General features: G+C 39.7%; 1 protein-coding gene across 1 annotated transcript in view; it reads left to right on the top strand.

Moving 5' to 3' along the window:
• LOC139960874 (inner nuclear membrane protein Man1-like) overlaps window positions 1-16,423 on the top strand; it is a 32,646-nt gene extending 16,223 nt beyond the window's left edge. The window contains exons 6-15 of the mRNA XM_071959538.1: window positions 1,878-1,969; window positions 3,189-3,340; window positions 4,228-4,329; window positions 5,242-5,347; window positions 5,999-6,167; window positions 6,357-6,396; window positions 9,167-9,254; window positions 10,137-10,242; window positions 12,166-12,244; window positions 14,206-16,423. Of these exons, the coding sequence (XP_071815639.1) occupies window positions 1,878-1,969; window positions 3,189-3,340; window positions 4,228-4,329; window positions 5,242-5,347; window positions 5,999-6,167; window positions 6,357-6,396; window positions 9,167-9,254; window positions 10,137-10,242; window positions 12,166-12,244; window positions 14,206-14,360 (1,089 nt within the window). The 3' untranslated portion in view covers window positions 14,361-16,423. The remainder of the gene's footprint in view (window positions 1-1,877; window positions 1,970-3,188; window positions 3,341-4,227; window positions 4,330-5,241; window positions 5,348-5,998; window positions 6,168-6,356; window positions 6,397-9,166; window positions 9,255-10,136; window positions 10,243-12,165; window positions 12,245-14,205) is intronic.
• The last annotated feature ends 4,737 nt before the right edge of the window (window positions 16,424-21,160 follow it).

The following is a 21,160-nucleotide window of genomic DNA, read 5'->3' as shown; positions in this document are numbered from 1 at the left end:
GGATGGCTCCGTCCTTTGCTTGCCTGTTTATGTCTAGCTTTGAAGAAAGCATGCTCAGTACTGCTCCCTGCCGTCCTCTTATCTGGTGGCGCTACATTGATGACATCTTCTTCGTTTGGACCAGTGATGAAGATAGCCTGCTAACCTTCGTTAATCATATAAATTCCTTCCACAGCACCATTAAATTAACCTCTGATTACTCTCACCAACCGGTTAACTTCCTCGAAGAGACTGTTTGCAAGGAACATGCTCTCTCTCCACTGACTTATATACCAAGCCCACAGACACACACCAGTATCTTCATTCTAGCTGCCATCCTCGTCACTGCAAGTCTGGAATTGCCTACAGTCAAGTACTTCGTCTTCATCGTATATGCTCTAACAACTCATCTTTCATTCGTCATACAGATGTTTTGAAAAAACAACTTACTGCCAGGGGCCATAGTGCCTGAAGAAATGCATGAAGCCATTCAGAGAGTCCGCTTCCTTTCCAGTTCATCCACATTGGCAGTGAAGGACAAAAAGGGATGAGATAGAGATGACAAGCTCCCTCTGGTTGTTACTTTCCACCCAAATGTTCCTCCTCTTCAGCAAATCACCTCTCACTACCACAACATTCTCCTTCAGATAGACTCCAACCAGCTGTCCCTGAAAACCCATTATTGCCTACAGACGCCCACACAACCTACAGGACCTTCTTGTGCATGCTGCTGTTCCACCTCTAACTTCTAACCCTATACCTATTCAGCATGGTACTATAAATGTGAGTGTTCTTTGAGATGCATTGTCTGCAGCCACCACGTTTCTGAATTCAATTCCATCACCAGCCACAGCACCCAACTCACACACAAGACCAAGGGTCACATCTCTTGCACAACCACTAATGTCATATATCTGATCTCTTGTAGATTTTGAGGCATCCAGTATGTTGGTGAAAACAAAACCACCCCCAAGAAGTGGTTCTATGGTCACAGATCCATAGTCAACACCATGAAGACTGAGACCTTAGTTGGAGAACACTTTAACCTACCCAACCATACCAATTATGACATGTCCCTACAGGGGATTGAATCCTTAGGTAGCCATCCTGACCCAGTACGACTCAGCAGGGAGAGACTGTGGATGAACGCCTTCGCAACACTCAACCTCATGGACTCAACATTCAGGAAGGACATGACTAACCTTTCTTCTGCCCCCCCCTCCCTCCATCTCCCCTTGTTCTCCCTCTGTCAACCGTCTTCTAGCTCTCTCCCACCTCTTATCTCCACCCCTTTCTGTCTTTGTCCTTCTCCAGTTTATTCCCTACCCCCCTCTTCCCTTAGTCCTCTCTTTGTCCTTCTACAGTTTATCTCCTACCTCACTTCTTGCCCCTGTTGGTTTTTTTTCTTTTTTTCTTTCTTCTCTCCACCCTTTGTCAACTAATCCTCTTACATCCATCTCTTTTGTATTCACCCTGCTCATTAATCTATCTGTATTCTGTGCTTATATTTTGTCCCTTGTAGTTTCTGTTACTTGTCATGCAGCCTCTGAGGAAGATCCTGCTAGGATCCAAATGTCAGGCCCACTTACTTTTACAGCTTTTTGCTTGGCTTGGCAGACTTCCTTTATTCTGGAGTTGAGTACCCATGGCTGTAGGATCACAGGCTTGATATTTTTCATTCAATACACAGATGTTAAAAGTATGTCAGAAGTACATCCGGTCAGTAAATATAGTATTTATATAAGAAATGTGCAGTATTGTGCCCATTGAAAAACACAGAAATGAGAAATTCTGCTTGACTCTTCTTCTTCTACAGCCCTGAAATTAAGTTATGCATGATTCTCTCAAATAGATTACATTATAGAACATGTCTTTTCTTATTTCTTGCATTTCTACAGAAAAAGAATGAGGTAGGGAGAGAGCCACGTTGGGCAGAAGAAATACTTCAGGATATTTTGGAACGTGCTATTGAGAAGGAATGGAAATTTCAGTAAGAAATGCCTTACCATGTTAACTTTTTAGTTCTTTGAAGATGGTTACCTGCAGGTTTATTTTATTGTCTTCACCTGATGGAACAGTTTTATCTTCTTTAACCGACATCGAGATTACGTGGCAGACTTTTTGCCAAAACAATATTATAGCTTCTGCCAGTATTCAGTCAACAAAATAAACTTAACCCTGGGTTACATGTTATGGTGTGTGTGTACAGTTATATAATGTTATGCAAGGGAATGCAGTCACAGTATATCTGATATTTGAACAACAATCTTGGGCAGAACCTAAAATTGTAAGGTTGATTTCAACATCAAATTGTAGGCCAGACAAGTGGAAAAAAATCAATATACAAGTGATCTAGTAAACGTCTTTCTGACACTGTGCCTTTGCTATTAACTATGATTATAATAAACACAAAGGTGTTTAATGAACATAAGCAAAACTAACTACTTTCATGGTGGCATAGCTGAAGTTTAATTGAAAACAACTTTTCAGTGTGTGTTGGTCCATGAAGCAGTCAAAGCATAGTGTGTTAAGTTTATTTATCCTGTGAGTCTCATTGTAGTGTTGTTTGTTGGTTTATGTATGGTAATGAAAACATGTATGGCTTCATGTGTGTTGACTTTGTACAATAGGTTGGTATGTTGTCTGTACACTCAACACATGTCAAGTGTTTGACATGGTATGTATGTATGTTTATTAGATCCTCCTGTAAGCAGGAACTCACGAAGAACCCTCATTGGCTTATCAAAGCCGCAAGCTGACCGAAGTCAGTCTCTTACATTCATATTTAATGTCCATGATTATGAATTGTTAATTGTCAACAACTCTGTAACTGGACGACATACATTAATCTTGGAGAGACTCGAACAGGGCACATTGGCCCAGGTGCTTGTGGTACACAGGGGCATCTTGCAAGATATAGCCTGATGTTTTATCCTGTAGGAATAATAGATAATATTAAATGATTATGTGCAGAAATAAACATGATAATCTGAAGGTCAATGTCATCTGGTCACTTGGTTATCTTGTTATGTATTGTTGAAACATATCTGTACTGAGGAGTTTGTGACCCGTCTGAATAATTTAATTTGGTTATGATTTTCATTTGCCTATTGTTAATAGTGTTATAAATCATTCTTATCAATTATATCATCATTTACAATCGAATGTCTCTTATAAATTGTTTTTGTGATTTTTTTCACCACAAACAGGATGTATAATGCTTCTGGACACAAGATAACAGATGTGAATGACACAGACAGCACTCGTTATTTATCTACTGAACATACTTTGTTACCATGGTTATGTCGTGTGCGTCGATCAGCCTCTGTGGTTCTCTTGCGCCTTACCGTTATAATAATTTGTAAGAAAGATTGTATTCTGGGAATGAAGAATTCATTTTATGGAGGATATGCACTGCAGAGAAGCTATGTATGGGGTATAGCATGATATGGGGGATATGCATTACAGACAAGATATGTATGGAGGCTATACATGATATGGGGATAGGTATTAAAGAAAAGATATGTATGGGGGAAATGCATGAAATGGGGATATATGTATTGCAGACAAGATGTATGGTAGATATGCATGGTATGTATGATATGTATTGCAGAAAAGTTATATATGGTGGATATGCATGATATGGGGGATATGCATAATTACAGACAAGCTCTGTATGGGGGGACATGTATGGTATGGGGGATATGCATTACAGACAAGATATGTATGGAGGCTATACATGATATGGGGATAGGTATTAAAGAAAAGATATGTATGGAGGATATGCATGATATGGGGATAGGTATTAAAGAAAAGATATGTATGGAGGTCACGCATGGTATGGGGATATGCATTACAGACAGGTTAAGTATGGTGGATATATGCATGATATGGGGATATGCATTACAGACAGGTTAAGTTTGGTGGATATATGCATGATATGGGGATATGCATTGCAGACAAGCTATGTATGGGGGATAGGAATAACAAACAAGATATGTATGGGGGATCAGCATGGTATGGGGGATATGCATAACGGACAAGATACATGTTATGCAATCAATTATACATATTGTTTTATCTTTCAATATTCACTTGATTAAATTCAAATGTTAATGTTCATCTCATATGAAAGCCTTTTTCATCTGTTATGAAAGCCTCATGAGCAAGGTTTATTCAGATAGCTTTGTTTAAGGTAAGAATAAGGTTCTATTTAGTAATGATATTGATTTTCACCTTTCATTACAGTTGTTATCTTTGCATGGCTGTTTGTCCTTTATCTTCGTTATTACTGGAGGACACAAGAACTAGAGAGAGATGAAGTTCTTGCAATGGTGGAGAAAATATTGGGTAAGATACATCTCCCATACTGCTACTTAAATCTGCATGTTTTGATTTGTAGTAGCTTTACTCTGGCCGAACTTGTCTCATTCACGCATAATTTTATGCCCTTAGTTAGTTCTAACCAAGTGGTCTGTGTATGAACAATCATTAGGATGAGTCATTAACTGTTAATCCTGGACAGAAATTTTGTGCCCCACAAATTTAATATATTTGTTTGTTTCATTTGCAAACTTAATCCCTAATTGAGTTGTTGCTGGTGTGAGTTTGATGGTCTGGAATAACAGATACTGGTCATGTAAAAGTTACCGACAGTATCGCAAGATAACACCAGATATTGAAATGTAGCACAAATTGTAACTTTGCTTTCATTATATTTAGGGATGCACCGGATCCAATTTTTTGGATCCGGCCGGAACCAGATTTTTTCATTACACAAAAGAAAATCATTAATAAGAAGTAGAAGTATGAAACAAGGAGCAAATCTTAGGTCAGACCATTGAGAAAATTAAATTAAACATGTTATACCTAATTTTTCCTTACTTTGAATGTTTTTATTAATTTTTGGAATAGTTTTCATTGATTTAAGGTAATACCAACACCTTTTTAAGGAATAATTCAGGCCAGATTTTGAAAAATATCCGGCTGATTTTGAAAAATATCCAGCCGGAACCGGGACCGGATAATTGCTCACTATCCGGCCAGATAGTCCGGATATCCGGTGCATCCCTAATTATATTAATTATGTTTTATCCTTTTTTGGATTATTAAGGATAGCTGCAATAAGAGGTTTGTTTGCAGCATCACTATAGAAACCAATTGCCGTCATGGCAGCAATTCATTTCTGATTAATATGGCCATTAATTATGATGATTACTTTACTCTGTTGTACCTTGGGTACATTTTCCTTTTGTCTGTTAGATATGCTTTCTAAACATCACCGTGCATGTCAGAATGATACCAAGAACAACCATGCATACCAAGCCATTCCTCACATACGGGATTCAATCATTGCACCTGCTGAAAGGTAACAACTTCAAGGCCATCGTCGTCATTAGTGCATTATATACCAAAAGAACCAAACACATCTTCCTCTTCCAACATCAGAATATTTTCCATAATTTAAACCATGTCTTTGGTTGAAATATAGGTGATTCTCTACAAGATCAGTCAATGAATATCAAACCTTGATCCTCTTGAAACAAGCTTGCATTATGTATTCAAGTTCTGTCCACATACATGTCGCTGGACAACTGTTTTGCCTAAGCTGTTTTGCAGTACATTATAGCCTCAGACAAATACTGTGAAATCTGATTTTTGACCCGGTCAGAGAATGCAAATTTGTAACATTGTTAAATGTCATACTTGTAACATTCTTTAATGTCATACTTGTAACATTCTTTAATATCATATTTGTAACATTCTTTGACGACGTACTTGGAACATTCTTTAATGTCATACTTGTAACATTCTTTGACGTCATACTTGTAACATTCTTTGACGCCATACTTGTAACATTCTTTGACGTCATACTTGTAACATTCTTTGACGTCATACTTGTAACATTCTTTAGTATCATATTTGTAACATTCTTTGACGACGTACTTGGAACATTCTTTAATGTCATACTTGTAACATTCTTTGACGTCATACTTGTAACATTCTTTGATTCACATAGGCAAAAAAAGGAAAGAATCTGGAAGAAGGCAGTCCAGTTTATCAACACTCACGAATCTCGGGTACGAGTAGAGACCCAACGTATCGAGGGAGAAGAGTTCCAAGTCTGGCGATGGGTCCAAGCCTCACCATCGCCTCATCTAACATCATTTGCCCCAGTAATGGAATTGGCAAGCATCCACTGTTATTTTGACTTCAGTAATTGTTGAACAATATTGTGTCTTCTAGGTATTAACTAGGGCATTTGATTCAGTTTTGATGTACGCTAAAGTGAAGTAAACCATTGTCTTATGTCTCTTAGTTTTCACAAGGACTTTCAGATATATATATATTTTGTTTAAATTTTTTCTCCTTTTCAGGAATACAATCCAAATAGGGTGAAAGTCTGGCAAGGAACAGGTAAGGACTCTTTTAACAAAGAATTTGATGGTATAGTAAGTGAATAGTATGATAGTACTTGACAGTGTAGAAGATAATGATAAGGATGGGACGGGAGGGTAGCTGGCCCAATGGTAAACCAGGAGTATGGTGAGGAGGCATGGATAGCTGGCCCAATGGTAAACCAGGAGTATGGTGAGGAGGCATGGATAGCTGGCCCAATGGTAAACCAGGAGTATGGTGAGGAGGCATGGGTAGCTGGCCCAATTGTTATGCCAGGAGTATGGTGAGGAGGCATGGATAGCTGGCCCAATGGTAAACCAGGAGTATGGTGAGGAGGCATGGGTAGCTGGCCCAATGGTGATGCCAGGAGTATGGTGAGGAGGCATGGTTAGCTGGCCCAATGGTTATGCCAGGAGTATGGTGAGGAGGCATGGGTAGCTGGCCCAATGGTTATGCCAGGAGTATGGTGAGGAGGCATGGATAGCTGGCCCAATGGTTATGCCAGGAGTATGGTGAGGAGGCATGGGTAGCTGGCCCAATTGTTATGCCAGGAGTATGGTGAGGAGGCATGGGTAGCTGGCCCAATTGTTATGCCAGGAGTATGGTGAGGAGGCATGGGTAGCTGGCCCAATGGTTATGCCAGGAGTATGGTGAGGAGGCATGGGTAGCTGACCCAATGGTTATGCCAGGAGTATGGTGAGGAGGCATGGGTAGCTGGCCCAATGGTTATGCCAGGAGTATGGTGAGGAGGCATGGGTAGCTGACCCAATGGTAAACCAGGAGTATGGTGAGGAGGCATGGGTAGCTGGCCCAATGGTAAACCAGGAGTATGGTGAGGAGGCATGGGTAGCTGGCCCAATGGTAAACCAGGAGTATGGTGAGGAGGCATGGGTAGCTGGCCCAATTGTTATGCCAGGAGTATGGTGAGGAGGCATGGGTAGCTGGCCCAATGGTTATGCCAGGAGTATGGTGAGGAGGCATGGGTAGCTGGCCCAATGGTTATGCCAGGAGTATGGTGAGGAGGCATGGGTAGCTGGCCCAATTGTTATGCCAGGAGTATGGTGAGGAGGCATGGGTAGCTGGCCCAATGGTTATGCCAGGAGTATGGTGAGGAGGCATGGGTAGCTGGCCCAATGGTTATGCCAGGAGTATGGTGAGGAGGCATGGGTAGCTGGCCCAATGGTAAACCAGGAGTATGGTGAGGAGGCATGGGTAGCTGGCCCAATGGTAAACCAGGAGTATGGTGAGGAGGCATGGGTAGCTGGCCCAATGGTAAACCAGGAGTATGGTGAGGAGGCATGGGTAGCTGGCCCAATTGTTATGCCAGGAGTATGGTGAGGAGGCATGGGTAGCTGGCCCAATGGTTATGCCAGGAGTATGGTGAGGAGGCATGGGTAGCTGGCCCAATGGTTATGCCAGGAGTATGGTGAGGAGGCATGGGTAGCTGGCCCAATGGTAAACCAGGAGTATGGTGAGGAGGCATGGGTAGCTGGCCCAATGGTAAACCAGGAGTATGGTGAGGAGGCATGGGTAGCTGGCCCAATTGTTATGCCAGGAGTATGGTGAGGAGGCATGGGTAGCTGGCCCAATGGTTATGCCAGGAGTATGGTGAGGAGGCATGGGTAGCTGGCCCAATGGTTATGCCAGGAGTATGGTGAGGAGGCATGGGTAGCTGGCCCAATTGTTATGCCAGGAGTATGGTGAGGAGGCATGGGTAGCTGGCCCAATGGTTATGCCAGGAGTATGGTGAGGAGGCATGGGTAGCTGGCCCAATGGTTATGCCAGGAGTATGGTGAGGAGGCATGGGTAGCTGGCCCAATGGTAAACCAGGAGTATGGTGAGGAGGCATGGGTAGCTGGCCCAATGGTTATGCCAGGAGTATGGTGAGGAGGCATGGGTAGCTGGCCCAATGGTTATGCCAGGAGTATGGTGAGGAGGCATGGGTAGCTGGCCCAATGGTTATGCCAGGAGTATGGTGAGGAGGCATGGATAGCTGGCCCAATGGTTATGCCAGGAGTATGGTGAGGAGGCATGGGTAGCTGGCCCAATGGTTATGCCAGGAGTATGGTGAGGAGGCATGGGTAGCTGACCCAATGGTTATGCCAGGAGTATGGTGAGGAGGCATGGGTAGCTGGCCCAATGGTTATGCCAGGAATATGGTGAGGAGGCATGGGTAGCTGGCCCAATGGTTATGCCAGGAGTATGGTGAGGAGGCATGGGTAGCTGGCCCAATGGTTATGCCAGGAGTATGGTGAGGAGGCATGGGTAGCTGGCCCAATGGTTATGCCAGGAGTATGGTGAGGAGGCATGGGTAGCTGGCCCAATGGTTATGCCAGGAGTATGGTGAGGAGGCATGGATAGCTGGCCCAATGGTTATGCCAGGAGTATGGTGAGGAGGCATGGGTAGCTGGCCCAATGGTTATGCCAGGAGTATGGTGAGGAGGCATGGGTAGCTGACCCAATGGTTATGCCAGGAGTATGGTGAGGAGGCATGGGTAGCTGGCCCAATGGTTATGCCAGGAGTATGGTGAGGAGGCATGGGTAGCTGGCCCAATGGTTATGCCAGGAATATGGTGAGGAGGCATGGGTAGCTGGCCCAATGGTGATGCCAGGAGTATGGCGAGGAGGCATGGTTAGCTGGCCCAATGGTTATGCCAGGAGTATGGTGAGGAGGCATGGGTAGCTGACACAATGGTTAAGCCAGGAGTATGGTGAGGAGGTATGGGTAACTGATGTAATTTATATATTTTATTTCAAATATCTGCTCTGTTTTCCTGTTTATGTTTAGCATTTGATAATCCAGAGGCAGCTGTGAAGATGAGGTCTTACTCTCCAACAGAATGTTTGAAGATAAGAAATATGTTTGACATTTCCCTGTAAGTATCAGCATATAGTACATAGTAACATTGCTGTACAGTATACTTACTGTATAACCACATGTGGTATGCTTACTGTGTAACCACATATAGTATCCTTACTGGATAACCACATGTGGTATGCATACTGTATAGCTACATGTGGGGTACTGTCTAACCACATATAGTATGCTTACTGTATAACCACATGTTGTAAGCTTACTGTGTAACCACATATAGTATCCTTACTGGATAACCACATGTGGTATGCTTACTGTATAAGCTAAATGTGGGATACTGTCTAACCACATATAGTATGCTTACTGTAGAACCATATGTGGTATGCTTACTGTGTAACCACATATAGTATGCTTACTGTAGAACTACATGTGGTATGCTTACTGTATAAGCTACATGTGGGATACTGTCTAACCACATATAGTATGCTTACTGTAGAACCATATGTGGTATGCTTACTGTGTAACCACATATAGTATGCTTACTGTAGAACTACATGTGGTATGCTTACTGTATAAGCTACATGTGGGGTACTGTCTATACCAGTCCAAAAATGTATAGCAGTGGTTTACACAGGAACCAAGCATTTGATAAGAGACAAACTTCAGTGACTTTGGTTTGAACACTGTATTAATCCCTACCGCCAAACCTCCACTGCTTACTCTAAGCCTCATCGTGTGATTTGTGTGTGTGTTTCTTACTGTACTCCCTGTGCACTGCATAATTTACTTTACAAATATATATGTATTGGAGCTGCAAATAGTCAAACCTTACTTGCTTATACTTGACTCTAATATGTCTTGGGCAGTATTGATTGCTGTATTGTATAAAACTATACGTTTATTGATTACTTTGAATTCAATTTACTTTCAATATTTTCTTCAGTGAATCCAGTGAGCATTGGGAGATTGTGATTGAGGATGCAGTCATGGAGAGATGTGGGGCCGATAATGGCATTGTTCATGTGGCAGCAGATAAAAACTCTACAGAGGTCAGGCAATATTTCATCTCTTTGACTACCTGTTCTGTTTCATCAAAATTGGGAAATTCATTATTTGTTAGCTGGTTTGGAAAACTTTTACACCAACTTTACATCAAACTAATCATATCCACATTGATCTGTACTGTACTAGGATTTTAAAAACTTTAATCCCAGGGTCGCAACAGCTCAAAAAATTTGCATCTGCTTGGAAGACTTCTGTCCGTGCAGTCTGCCTTGAAAACATACATTTTAGAATTCCTCGACATGAACACACAATAGTTAGTTATTAGAATTCCTCGACATGAACACAAAATAGTTAGTTCGTAGAATTCCTCTACATGAACACAAAATAGTTAGTTATTGGAATTCCTCGACATGAACACAAAATAGTTAGTTCTTAGAATTCCTCTACATGAACACAAAATAGTTAGTTATTGGAATTCCTCAACATGAACACAAAATAGTTAGTTCTTAGAATTCCTCTACATGAACACACAATAGTTAGTTATTAGAAGTCCTCTACATGAACACACAATAGTTAGTTATTAGAATTCCTCTACATGAACAAACAATAGTTAGTTATATTGATCCCTCACAGCACATTAGCTTGTGGGCAAGGAAATCATATATATAGTGATAGGCATAAAATAAAACACGACAAGTAAAAAACTAAAATGCAAAAACAAAATGGCTGCCATTTTGAAAAGTGGGAATTATCTTTAGTAGACTAGTTGCCATATATACAGGCCTGGAGTGTTTGCAACGCATACTACTGTACGGTACGACTCCCTTGAGTAGCCTCTGTGATAATCTTACATGCATACGCTGCGAATCTTCAAAATCCACGTAAATATAACAATGGTCTAGACAGAAAATGTCATCGGAAAAATACTGCACTTTTGGACTGATCATCATTTAATACTGATCATTGCAATTGTGTTCAAAGCAGTGATTCAAAATATTACTTGATAGTTGCAAAGACAAAGCAATGGTAGTGTTGTGTCATGTGCACTTCTTGTCAAACCTTGTGACAGCAAGGCCTAATGTTATGATATTTGTGTGCACACTTATGATAGCCTATAGCACAAACATTGCTATGTTTACACATGGAAAACTAACGTTAGAAGTAGCTGCAGTTTAAAATCATACGTTACGTTTATTGAGCACTGAAGATGGAATAATGTTTGCAGACAATGGGTAAGGGAATATCAGCCAATCAAGCCATGAGAAATTTGGAAAAGTGCCATGACTATTTTTAGTGTGAAAATCTCTGTGATAGAAATATTGTTAGCTCTGTGCCGAAGAATCACAACTTGCGGTTTTATTGTTATGTTCTATCTTTATAGTATATCCTTAACAATCTTTGAACTTTGACTTTGCTCAGATGACATTCACCCCTGGAGGTGTAGCAACTTATGCAGACTGTGATAGAATACATAATGTCACTGAATCCATAGGGTCACTGAATACAAGGGTCACTGAATACATAGGGTCACTGTATGCATAGGGTCACTGAATGCATAGGGTCACCGAAAACATAGGATCACTGAATACATAGGGTCACTGAATACATAATGTCACTGAATACATAGGGTCGCTGAATACAAAGGGTCACTGAATACATAGGGTCACTGTATGCATAGGGTCACTGAATGCATAGGGTCACCGAAAACATAGGATCACTGAATACATAGGGTCACTGAATACATAATGTCACTGAATACATAGGGTCGCTGAATACAAAGGGTCACTGAATACAAAGGGTCACTGAATACATAGGGTCACTGAATACATAGGGTCACTGAATACATAGGGTCACTGAATACATAGGGTCACTGAATACATGTCACTGAATACATAGGGTCACTGAATACATAGGGTCACTGAATACATAGGGTCACTGAATATCCTGGTATCATTTCTTTTTTGCAGGGTTGTGTCTACGTTAAGTTTGTCAGTCCAGAGATGGCAGGCCAGGGTTTCAGAAAGCTCCACGGCAGTTGGTTTGATGGTAAGACCTTTGTGAGTCTCTCACATTTTAGACTGAAGAGTTTCAAGGTTTTTGAGTGAAATAACAATATCAGGATTGGTTATGGATTAATGGATGGGGGGATGGAATGTTGGGTCTTAATCTTTTATATTGTTATTGTTGATGATCTAGTTTATCCATGGTAGATGCTAGCACAGTGCCGTCACAACTGACCTGATTGTTTATACAACTATGTGTCCCCAGTGTTTATACAACTATGTGTCCCCAGTGTTTATACTGCTATGTGTCCCCAGTGTTTATACAACTATGTGTCCCCGGTGTTTATACAACTATGTGTCCCCAGTGTTTATACAACTGTGTCCCCAGTGTTTATACAACTATGTGTCCCCAGTGTTTGTACTACTGTGTCCCCAGTGTTTATACTGCTATGTGTCCCCAGTGTTTATACAACTGTGTCCCCAGTGTTTGTACTACTATGTGTCCCCAGTGTTTATACAACTGTGTCCCCAGTGTTTATACAACTATGTGTCCCCAGTGTTTGTACTACTGTGTCCCCAGTGTTTGTACTACTGTGTCCCCAGTGTTTATACTGCTATGTGTCCCCAGTGTTTATACAACTGTTTCCCCAGTGTTTATACTACTATGTGTCCCCTGTGTTTATACAACTATGTGTCCCCAGTGTTTATACAACTGTGTCCCCAGTGTTTATACTACTATGTGTCCCCAGTGTTTATACAACTATGTGTCCCCAGTGTTTGTACTACTGTGTCCCCAGTGTTTATACTACTATGTGTCCCCTGTGTTTATACAACTATGTGTCCCCAGTGTTTATACAACTATGTTTCCCCAGTGTTTATACTACTATGTGTCCCCAGTGTTTATACAACTATGTGTCCCCGGTGTTTATACAACTATGTGTCCCCAGTGTTTATACAACTATGTGTCCCCAGTGTTTATACAACTTTGTGTCCCCGGTGTTTATACAACTGTGTCACCAGTGTTTATACAACTGTGTCCCCAGTATTTATACACCTATGTGTCCCCAGTGTTTATACTACTATGTGTCCCCAGTGTTTATACAACTATGTGTCCAGTGTTTATACAACTGTGTCCAGTGTTTATACTGCTATGTGTCCCCAGTGTTTATACAACTATGTTTCCCCAGTGTTTATACTACTATGTGTCCCCAGTGTTTATACAACTATGTGTCCCCGGTGTTTATACAACTATGTGTCCCCAGTGTTTATACAACTATGTGTCCCCAGTGTTTATACAACTTTGTGTCCCCGGTGTTTATACAACTGTGTCACCAGTGTTTATACAACTGTGTCCCCAGTATTTATACACCTATGTGTCCCCAGTGTTTATACTACTATGTGTCCCCAGTGTTTATACAACTATGTGTCCAGTGTTTATACAACTGTGTCCAGTGTTTATACTACTATGTGTCCCCAGTGTTTATACAACAATATGTCCCCAATGTTTGTACAACCATGTGTCCCCAGTGGTTATACTACTATGTGTTCCCAGTGTTTGTATAACTATGTGACCCCAGTGTTTATACAACTATGTGTTTATACTACTATGTGTCCCCAGTGTTTGTACTACTATGTGTCCCCAGTGTTTATACAACTATGTGTCCCCAGTCTTTATACAACTATGTGTCCCCAGTCTTTATACAACTATGTGTCCTCAGCTCTTAAATGTTACTTAGTCTATGACAATTTGGTCTGTGATTACTTAAGCTGTGATTATTTAGTTTATTAAATTATCAAATTTAAAAGATTATTTAAAACCAATAGAAACCAGTTTTATCAGTAAAGATAATGAACTGTATAGGTCTGTTTCAATATAGAAAAATACATTTTGTTTATTATTTTCGTTTCTTTGGATTCCGATTTTTATATTGTTCTTTTCTTCTCAAACCTCGCTGATGATTCCAAATAGTGTCTCTCATAAAACCATTTTCACTTCCTCTGCAGGAAAGTTGATCACTGTTAAGTTTCTCAGACTGGAGCGCTATCACACACGCTTCCCGGAAGCTGTCCACGCACTGAACCCCATCAAGCCCTCCAACAACTTGCAAAAGTCTTTGTCAGTTATAAACCGTCCATCAGTTGGTGGAGAGGCTACCTAGGGCAGCAGTCGCAAGGGAATGCTTGTCTTAAGAAGACAGTAAACCATAAACAGTGAGAGGCTGTAACCGCTGGTTTATCTTGCTTACTCTGGTAGAAGTAATACAGAATTGTACTCAACATGCTTAATGTGCCGATGTATGGTAATGCCCTTAAACTGTTTATCATTGTTGAAACAGCTACTGAAATTAACTACTTATCACATTCTTGGTTTTCGCTCATTAAGAGCTGTTGTATATTTGTAAAACGCCCCCTGCCATATGAAGTTTTTAATTTTGTTTTGAGGTGTTATTTTGAGGTTTCAGTGTGCATGATTGGATATGGCCAATATACTGAGAGCCAATCAGAGGGGTTAGCTTGCCATGTGTTCTCCAAATGAAAACTCAATTGGTCTAATGTCCTCAGGGAGGAGAAAATAAACTGTTTGAGTGCTTCCAAACTCTGTGATATCTCAAGCTGGTGCCGCGTGGTGGTTGAGTGACATCATAATGGAAACTTGTAGTTTCAGCTGATACATACCCTATATCAGTGCCATTCTGAAACTCATAGTGTACGCTAACTCACTATCATGTTAGAAACTTGTAGTGTTTGCTAACTCAGTGTCATAGTTTCAGCTGATAACCTATATCGGTGTCATTCTGAAACTCATAGTGTACACTAACTCACTATCATGTTAGAAACTTGTAGTGTTTGCTAACTCAGTGTCATAGTTTCAGCTGATACATACCCTATATCAGTGCCATTCTGAAACTCATAGTGTACACTAACTCACTATCATGTTAGAAACTTGTAGTGTTTGCTGACTCAGTGTCATAGTTTCAGCTGATACCCTATATCGGTGCCATTCAGAAACTCATAGTGTACACTAACTCACTATCATGTTAGAAACTTGTAGTGTTTGCTAACTCAGTGTCATAGTTTCAGCTGATACCCTATATCGGTGTCATTCTGAAACTCATAGTGTACACTAACTCACTATCATGTTAGAAACTTGTAGTGTTTGCTAACTCAGTGTCATAGTTTCAGCTGATACCCTATATCGGTGCCATTCTGAAACTCATAGTGTACGCTAACTCACTATCATGTTAGAAACTTGTAGTATTTGCTAACTCAGTGTCATAGTTTCAGCTGATACCCTATATCGGTGCCATTCTGAAACTCATAGTGTACGCTAACTCACTATCATGTTAGAAACTTGTAGTGTTTGCTAACTCAGTGTCATAGTTTCAGCTGATACATACCCTGTATCAGTGCCATTCTGAAACTCATAGTGTACGCTAACTCACTATCATGTTAGAAACTTGTAGTGTTTGCTGACTCAGTGTCATAGTTTCAGCTGATACATACCCTGTATCAGTGCCATTCTGAAACTCATAGTGTACGCTTACTCACTAGCATGTTAGAAACTTGTAGTGTTTGCTAACTCAGTGTCATAGTTTCAGCTGATACATACCCTATATCATTAACTCATAGTGTACGCTAACTCACTATCATGTTAGAAACTGTAGTGTTTGCTAACTCAGTGTCATAGTTTCAGCTGATACCCTATATCGGTGTCATTCTGAAACTCATAGTGTACACTAACTCACTATCATGTTAGAAACTTGTAGTGTTTGCTAACTCAGTGTCATAGTTTCAGCTGATACATACCCTATATCAGTGCCATTCTGAAACACATAGTGTCACTAACTCACTATCATGTTAGAAACTTGTAGTGTTTGCTAACTCAGAATACCCTTAGTTTAAATGAGAACTTTGTCAAACAAACTGGTTAAATCAAGATATGCTCAAAAGGTATTTCATGAACTAGCTCTGCTTCCTTTGACTTCATATTTTATCTTTGTAAATTGACTTTTTGTGGGTTCATTGCAAGAGTTAGAGTTGTTGCATGTGGGCCCTTTATTGATGGAGCCCTGGTTAGAGTTGTTGCATGTTGGCCCTTTATTGATGGAGCCCAGGTTAGAGTTGTTGCATGTGGGCCCTTTATTGATGGAGCCCTGGTTAGAGTTGTTGCATGTGGGCCCTTTATTGATGGAGCCCAGGTTAGAGTCGTTGCATGTGGGCCCTTTATTGATGGAGCCCTGGTTACAGTTGTTGCATGTGGGCCCTTTATTGATGGACCCCAGGTTGAGATGGTTAAAGCTTCTGCAAAAATGCTGAACATTCAAAATTTTGAGAAACACCAAGGCTTGGGTAAATTCTGAGTAGCGCGCAGGCCTGTAGATAGGGTTATACGGTCGTATTGCTAAGCTTTTATATAACACCAGTTGCGTGTAAGGGTGTAGGCTTGTAGTTTATTAGTTGCCATATCCGTGGTAAGTGTTATATGGTGTTAGTGTTTTAGCTTTCATATAACACCAAGGCTTAGGTAAATCATAAGAAGCGTTCAGGCTTGTAGTTGATCCATTAGTTGCCACACAACTGTTAGTGTAGTACGGTTGTAGTGTTTAGCTTTCATACATCACCAGTTGCTGGTTAGGGTAAGCGTGGTCCATTATGACAGAAAAAGTCAGAAATATTCCTTTGAATTTTGTAGCATATAATGTGAAGCTCTTGCATTCTCATGTTTGGAGGGAGTTTTCATTTTGATAGAGAAAGAGAATAGAGTTAGGGGAGAGTTATTAATTCATATATCAGTTAGCAAAAAGAAAGTATATAACCATCGCTCAAACTCCAGGGACTGGAAGAGAGAAAAAATATTTGTTTTTGACGTTGATAACATTAAGATTTATTATTTCAGTTATTGGAACTGCTTTGGTTTTATTTTCAGATTACACATTTATTGCAGTATTACAAACAAACAGTAAAGAAGCTTTAGTGATTTCACTTCAATTCTGCCTTTAATGAAGAATAAAGAAAGATTATAATTTTGTTCAAGTTAAAACATAAACAAGAAACAAGAAAATTCACATTAATTTAAAGCATTCTGTATTTCAGTGGTTTATTTTATAACTAAATGTTAAGCTTTCTATATTTTTTGTGTCAGTTGTTGTTTTCCTATTTGTTTTGTGTGTGTATAGATTGATAGATACTACTTTGTTATTGAACTTTAAGAATTATTATATGTAACACTTGCTGGTTGGTACTAGAGGCCAGTTGTGCTGTTACTGGCTTTTATAGATAGGTCTCACGGGGTATCCAGCTGAGTAGGACCTGGTGAGTGACTGTAACATCCATGGGATAGATTCAAACCAGTGGGTACTAGAGGCCAGTTGTGCTGTTACTTGCTCTATAGCCTCGGCTCAGTTACTGTAACATTAAATGGGCTCTCATTTTAGTCTCTGGAAGTACTCTACAGTGGCAAGGGGTGGGGATTGGCTGCAGGGTGGGGGATTGGCTGAGGGGTGGGGGAGGGTGCAGGTGGGGAGTTGGCTGCGGGGAGTTGGCTGCGGGGTGGGGATTGGCTGTGGGGTGGGGGTTGGCTGCGGGGTGGGGGAGTTGGCTGAGGGGTGGGGGATTGGCTGCAGGGTGGGGATTGGCTGCAGGGTGGGGGATTGGCTGCAGGGTGGGGAGTTGGCTGCAGGGTGGGGGAGTTGGCTGCTGGGTGGGGGATCAAGGCAGTAAACTTGTAATGAAGTTTGGATAAAATGTTTGTAGGAAAAGCAGATATTGTTATGCGTTGCTAGGAAATGGTGGAGAGATTTGAATGGGCATTAGTTGGTTTGAGACAAGGTGGTCTGACTTTGCAACAGAGTAGAGGAGCAGTTGGCTGTAGATATGTTCTACCTTGTGATGTGGGTGGAAGAAGTGAGGGTGGGTGGGGGGGATCTGGGTGGAGGTTTTTGGAGAAGTTTTTGTGTTACAGAAGTTTTTTGTAGAAGTTTTTGTGTTGAGTTCCACAGCTCAGCTAGTAATGGATTGTCTGATCTCAAAGAGAAACACTTAAAATAGATCATGAAAGAATAAGACATTTCATATTTTGGGGAAAGTTAACAACATAGCGGAATGATCTCTTTAAATCTTGGAATGGATAAGGAAAAAAGAAACTTCTCTATGCTGAGGATATCAGAGATGGTGTGTATTAATCATTTCTGCACATGACATCTATTGCTGTTAATTCACTTCATGCTGTCTTAAAACATTGGTTGTGTTATCTTTAATCTGATTTGGAGGTTTGGAGTCTGAACATTGACTTTGCTTGGGATGAGTTACAAAGAAATGTTATGTTTGTTGATGAATGGGATGGACATTAATGTACTTAGTTCATTATAGAGTGAGATATGTCATTAAAGAGTATACAATGTAGGTTTGTTCTGTATGCTCTTCTGGTAATAGCAGATTATTTTTGTTCTTGCAGGCTTTTGAACTTTTCAGACCCATTAATTATGCCAGATGTCCTTGTTATAACTATGTCTGCTAGATAACACTAAATCAGACCCATTAATTATACCAGATGTCCTTGTTATAACTATGTCTGCTGGATAACACTAAATCAGACCCATTAATTATACCAGATGTCCTTGTTATAACTATGTCTGCTAGATAACACCAAATCAGACCCATTAATTATACCAGATGTCCTTGTTATAACTATGTCTGCTGGATAACACCAAATCAGACCCATTAATTATACCAGATGTCCTTGTTATAACTATGTCTGCTGGATAAACTGAGTGGAACATCATTTTGATGTAATGGTATCTGGAGCAGGTGAGGACAGTAGAAATGTTTTCCATTAATTTATTTTCTTTTTCTCATTAGACCTTTCGGTGCCATGATAAAAATCTTGCTGTTGTGTTATCCTTTTCTCTTCAAAAGAAAATTTGATGCCTAAATTGTCCATGTTAGGATTGTTTTGTTCACTTCAACGATCATATTGTGTTGTTCACTTCAAGGATCATATTGTGTTGTTCACTTCAAGGATCATAGTGTGCGGTTTACTTCAAGAATCATATTGTGTTCACTTCAAGGATCATATTGTGTTGTATACGTCAAGGATCATATTGTGTTGGTCACTTCAAGAATCATATTGTGTTGTATACGTCAAGGATCATATTGTGTTGTATACGTCAAGGATCATATTGTGTTGTTCACTTCAAGGATCATATTGTTTTGTTCACTTCAAGAATCATATTGTGTTGTTCACTTCAAGGATAATATTGTGTTGTTTACTTCAATGGTTATCTGTTGTTCTTTCCATTATTGTGATGGTGAATCCATTGTGTCAATGAACATAGAAACCTATCATAGACGTACATTGCTCATCTAAAATGTTTGGTCATTCTGTTTATCGTTGGTGATATAATTGTTTGAGACTTGACAATTTAATTGCTTTCCAAATGATATATGAATATTCAATATTATGATATGGAAATGAAAAATGATAAGGCTTCATTTTATGTGATATTTATGGTACATGCCCTGTCAAATCTATTAATATTCAATATGGAAATTGTCTGATAAACGATAAGGCTTCATGTTATGTGATGTTTATTGTACATGCCCTGTCAACTCTATTAATATTCAATATTATGATATGGAAATTGTCTGATAAATGATAAGGCTTCATGTTATGTGATGTTTATTGTACATGCCCTGTCAACTCTATTAATATTCAATATTATGATATGGAAATTGTCTGATAAATGATAAGGCTTCATGTTATGTGATGTTTATTGTACATGCCCTGTCAACTCTATTAATATTCAATATTATGATATGGAAATTGTCTGATAAATGATAAGGCTTTGTGTTATGTGATGTTTTTGTAGATGCCGTGTGAAATCTATGAATATTCATGATTTATTATCAGACATCCATATTCTGGTGAATATATCTAAAGTGATGTGGTGGGTGGTCCTGGGGTTTGGTGATGTGGTGGGTGGTTCTTTAAGACACCTGTTATGACTGATATTAATGAACTTTGCTCAAACTGACATTGTGATGCTCAACATGCATTGTGTTCTTGTGGTTAATAATCAGCTGATTTACCCTAAAAGATTTGGGCAATCTAAAAACGGATTTGGGCCATTATTCTTAAAATCAACATCTCCTGAAAAACTGTTAACACTGATGAACAGTGTAGTATCACTCGTAGTGTTAACATACAATTTGCTTCTATGGGAAGTCACACACTTAAACACTACCAGCTTGTCAGCCTAGGTTTTTAATATTATGTCTTGCAAACAGTCTTTAATTGTCATGTATGTTACTCAATGCACTCTCAGTGTGATATTATTAGCCATACTTGAACTGTTTTCTCTGATATCTTGTTTAATCCATGTATCATTTACCTGAATGGCATTTTGACAAGCTATATTGGAGGTTATTGTTATTTGAACCAGCTATGAACATGAATTCTTTGATAGTCTATGAGGCAACATTGTCCATTGTCTGTCACATAATTCATACAATGTTTCAAATCAAAATCAGTCCCTTTTCTATGTTTTCCTATAAAACACAAAATGTTCCTTGAATTGAAATATCTGTTGTTGTAATAATCTGGACACTAAAAGTTTAATACATGACCAAAGTAATTTCTACCACCCTTTTGAAATTATTAGAAATTTTCCTAAAATCGAGCAGCTTTTTCCACAAAATTGATTTTTGCACTTTTTGCTACGCTCCGTTTTTTGTACATATATATTTGTATGTTTCTTGTATCATTAAAATTTATTTTTCATTGAAATAAAAAAAAAAAAAGAATTCCCTCATAAGTAAATGTTTCCAATTTATAGAGATGCATTTACATATTGTTATTATTATTATTTGGTGGAGTTTATAAAGTTTTCACTTTGTTTAGTCTTTATTAATATTTATTATGTCTAGTTTTGTTTGTTTCGTTTCGTGTGTTGTCATTGGC

Source organism: Apostichopus japonicus, chromosome 20 (assembly GCF_037975245.1).
Source record: "Apostichopus japonicus isolate 1M-3 chromosome 20, ASM3797524v1, whole genome shotgun sequence".
Lineage (NCBI taxonomy): Eukaryota > Metazoa > Echinodermata > Holothuroidea > Aspidochirotida > Stichopodidae > Apostichopus > Apostichopus japonicus.
Note: the sequence above shows the minus strand (reverse complement) of the source record. Positions and strands in the feature narration are given on the sequence as shown.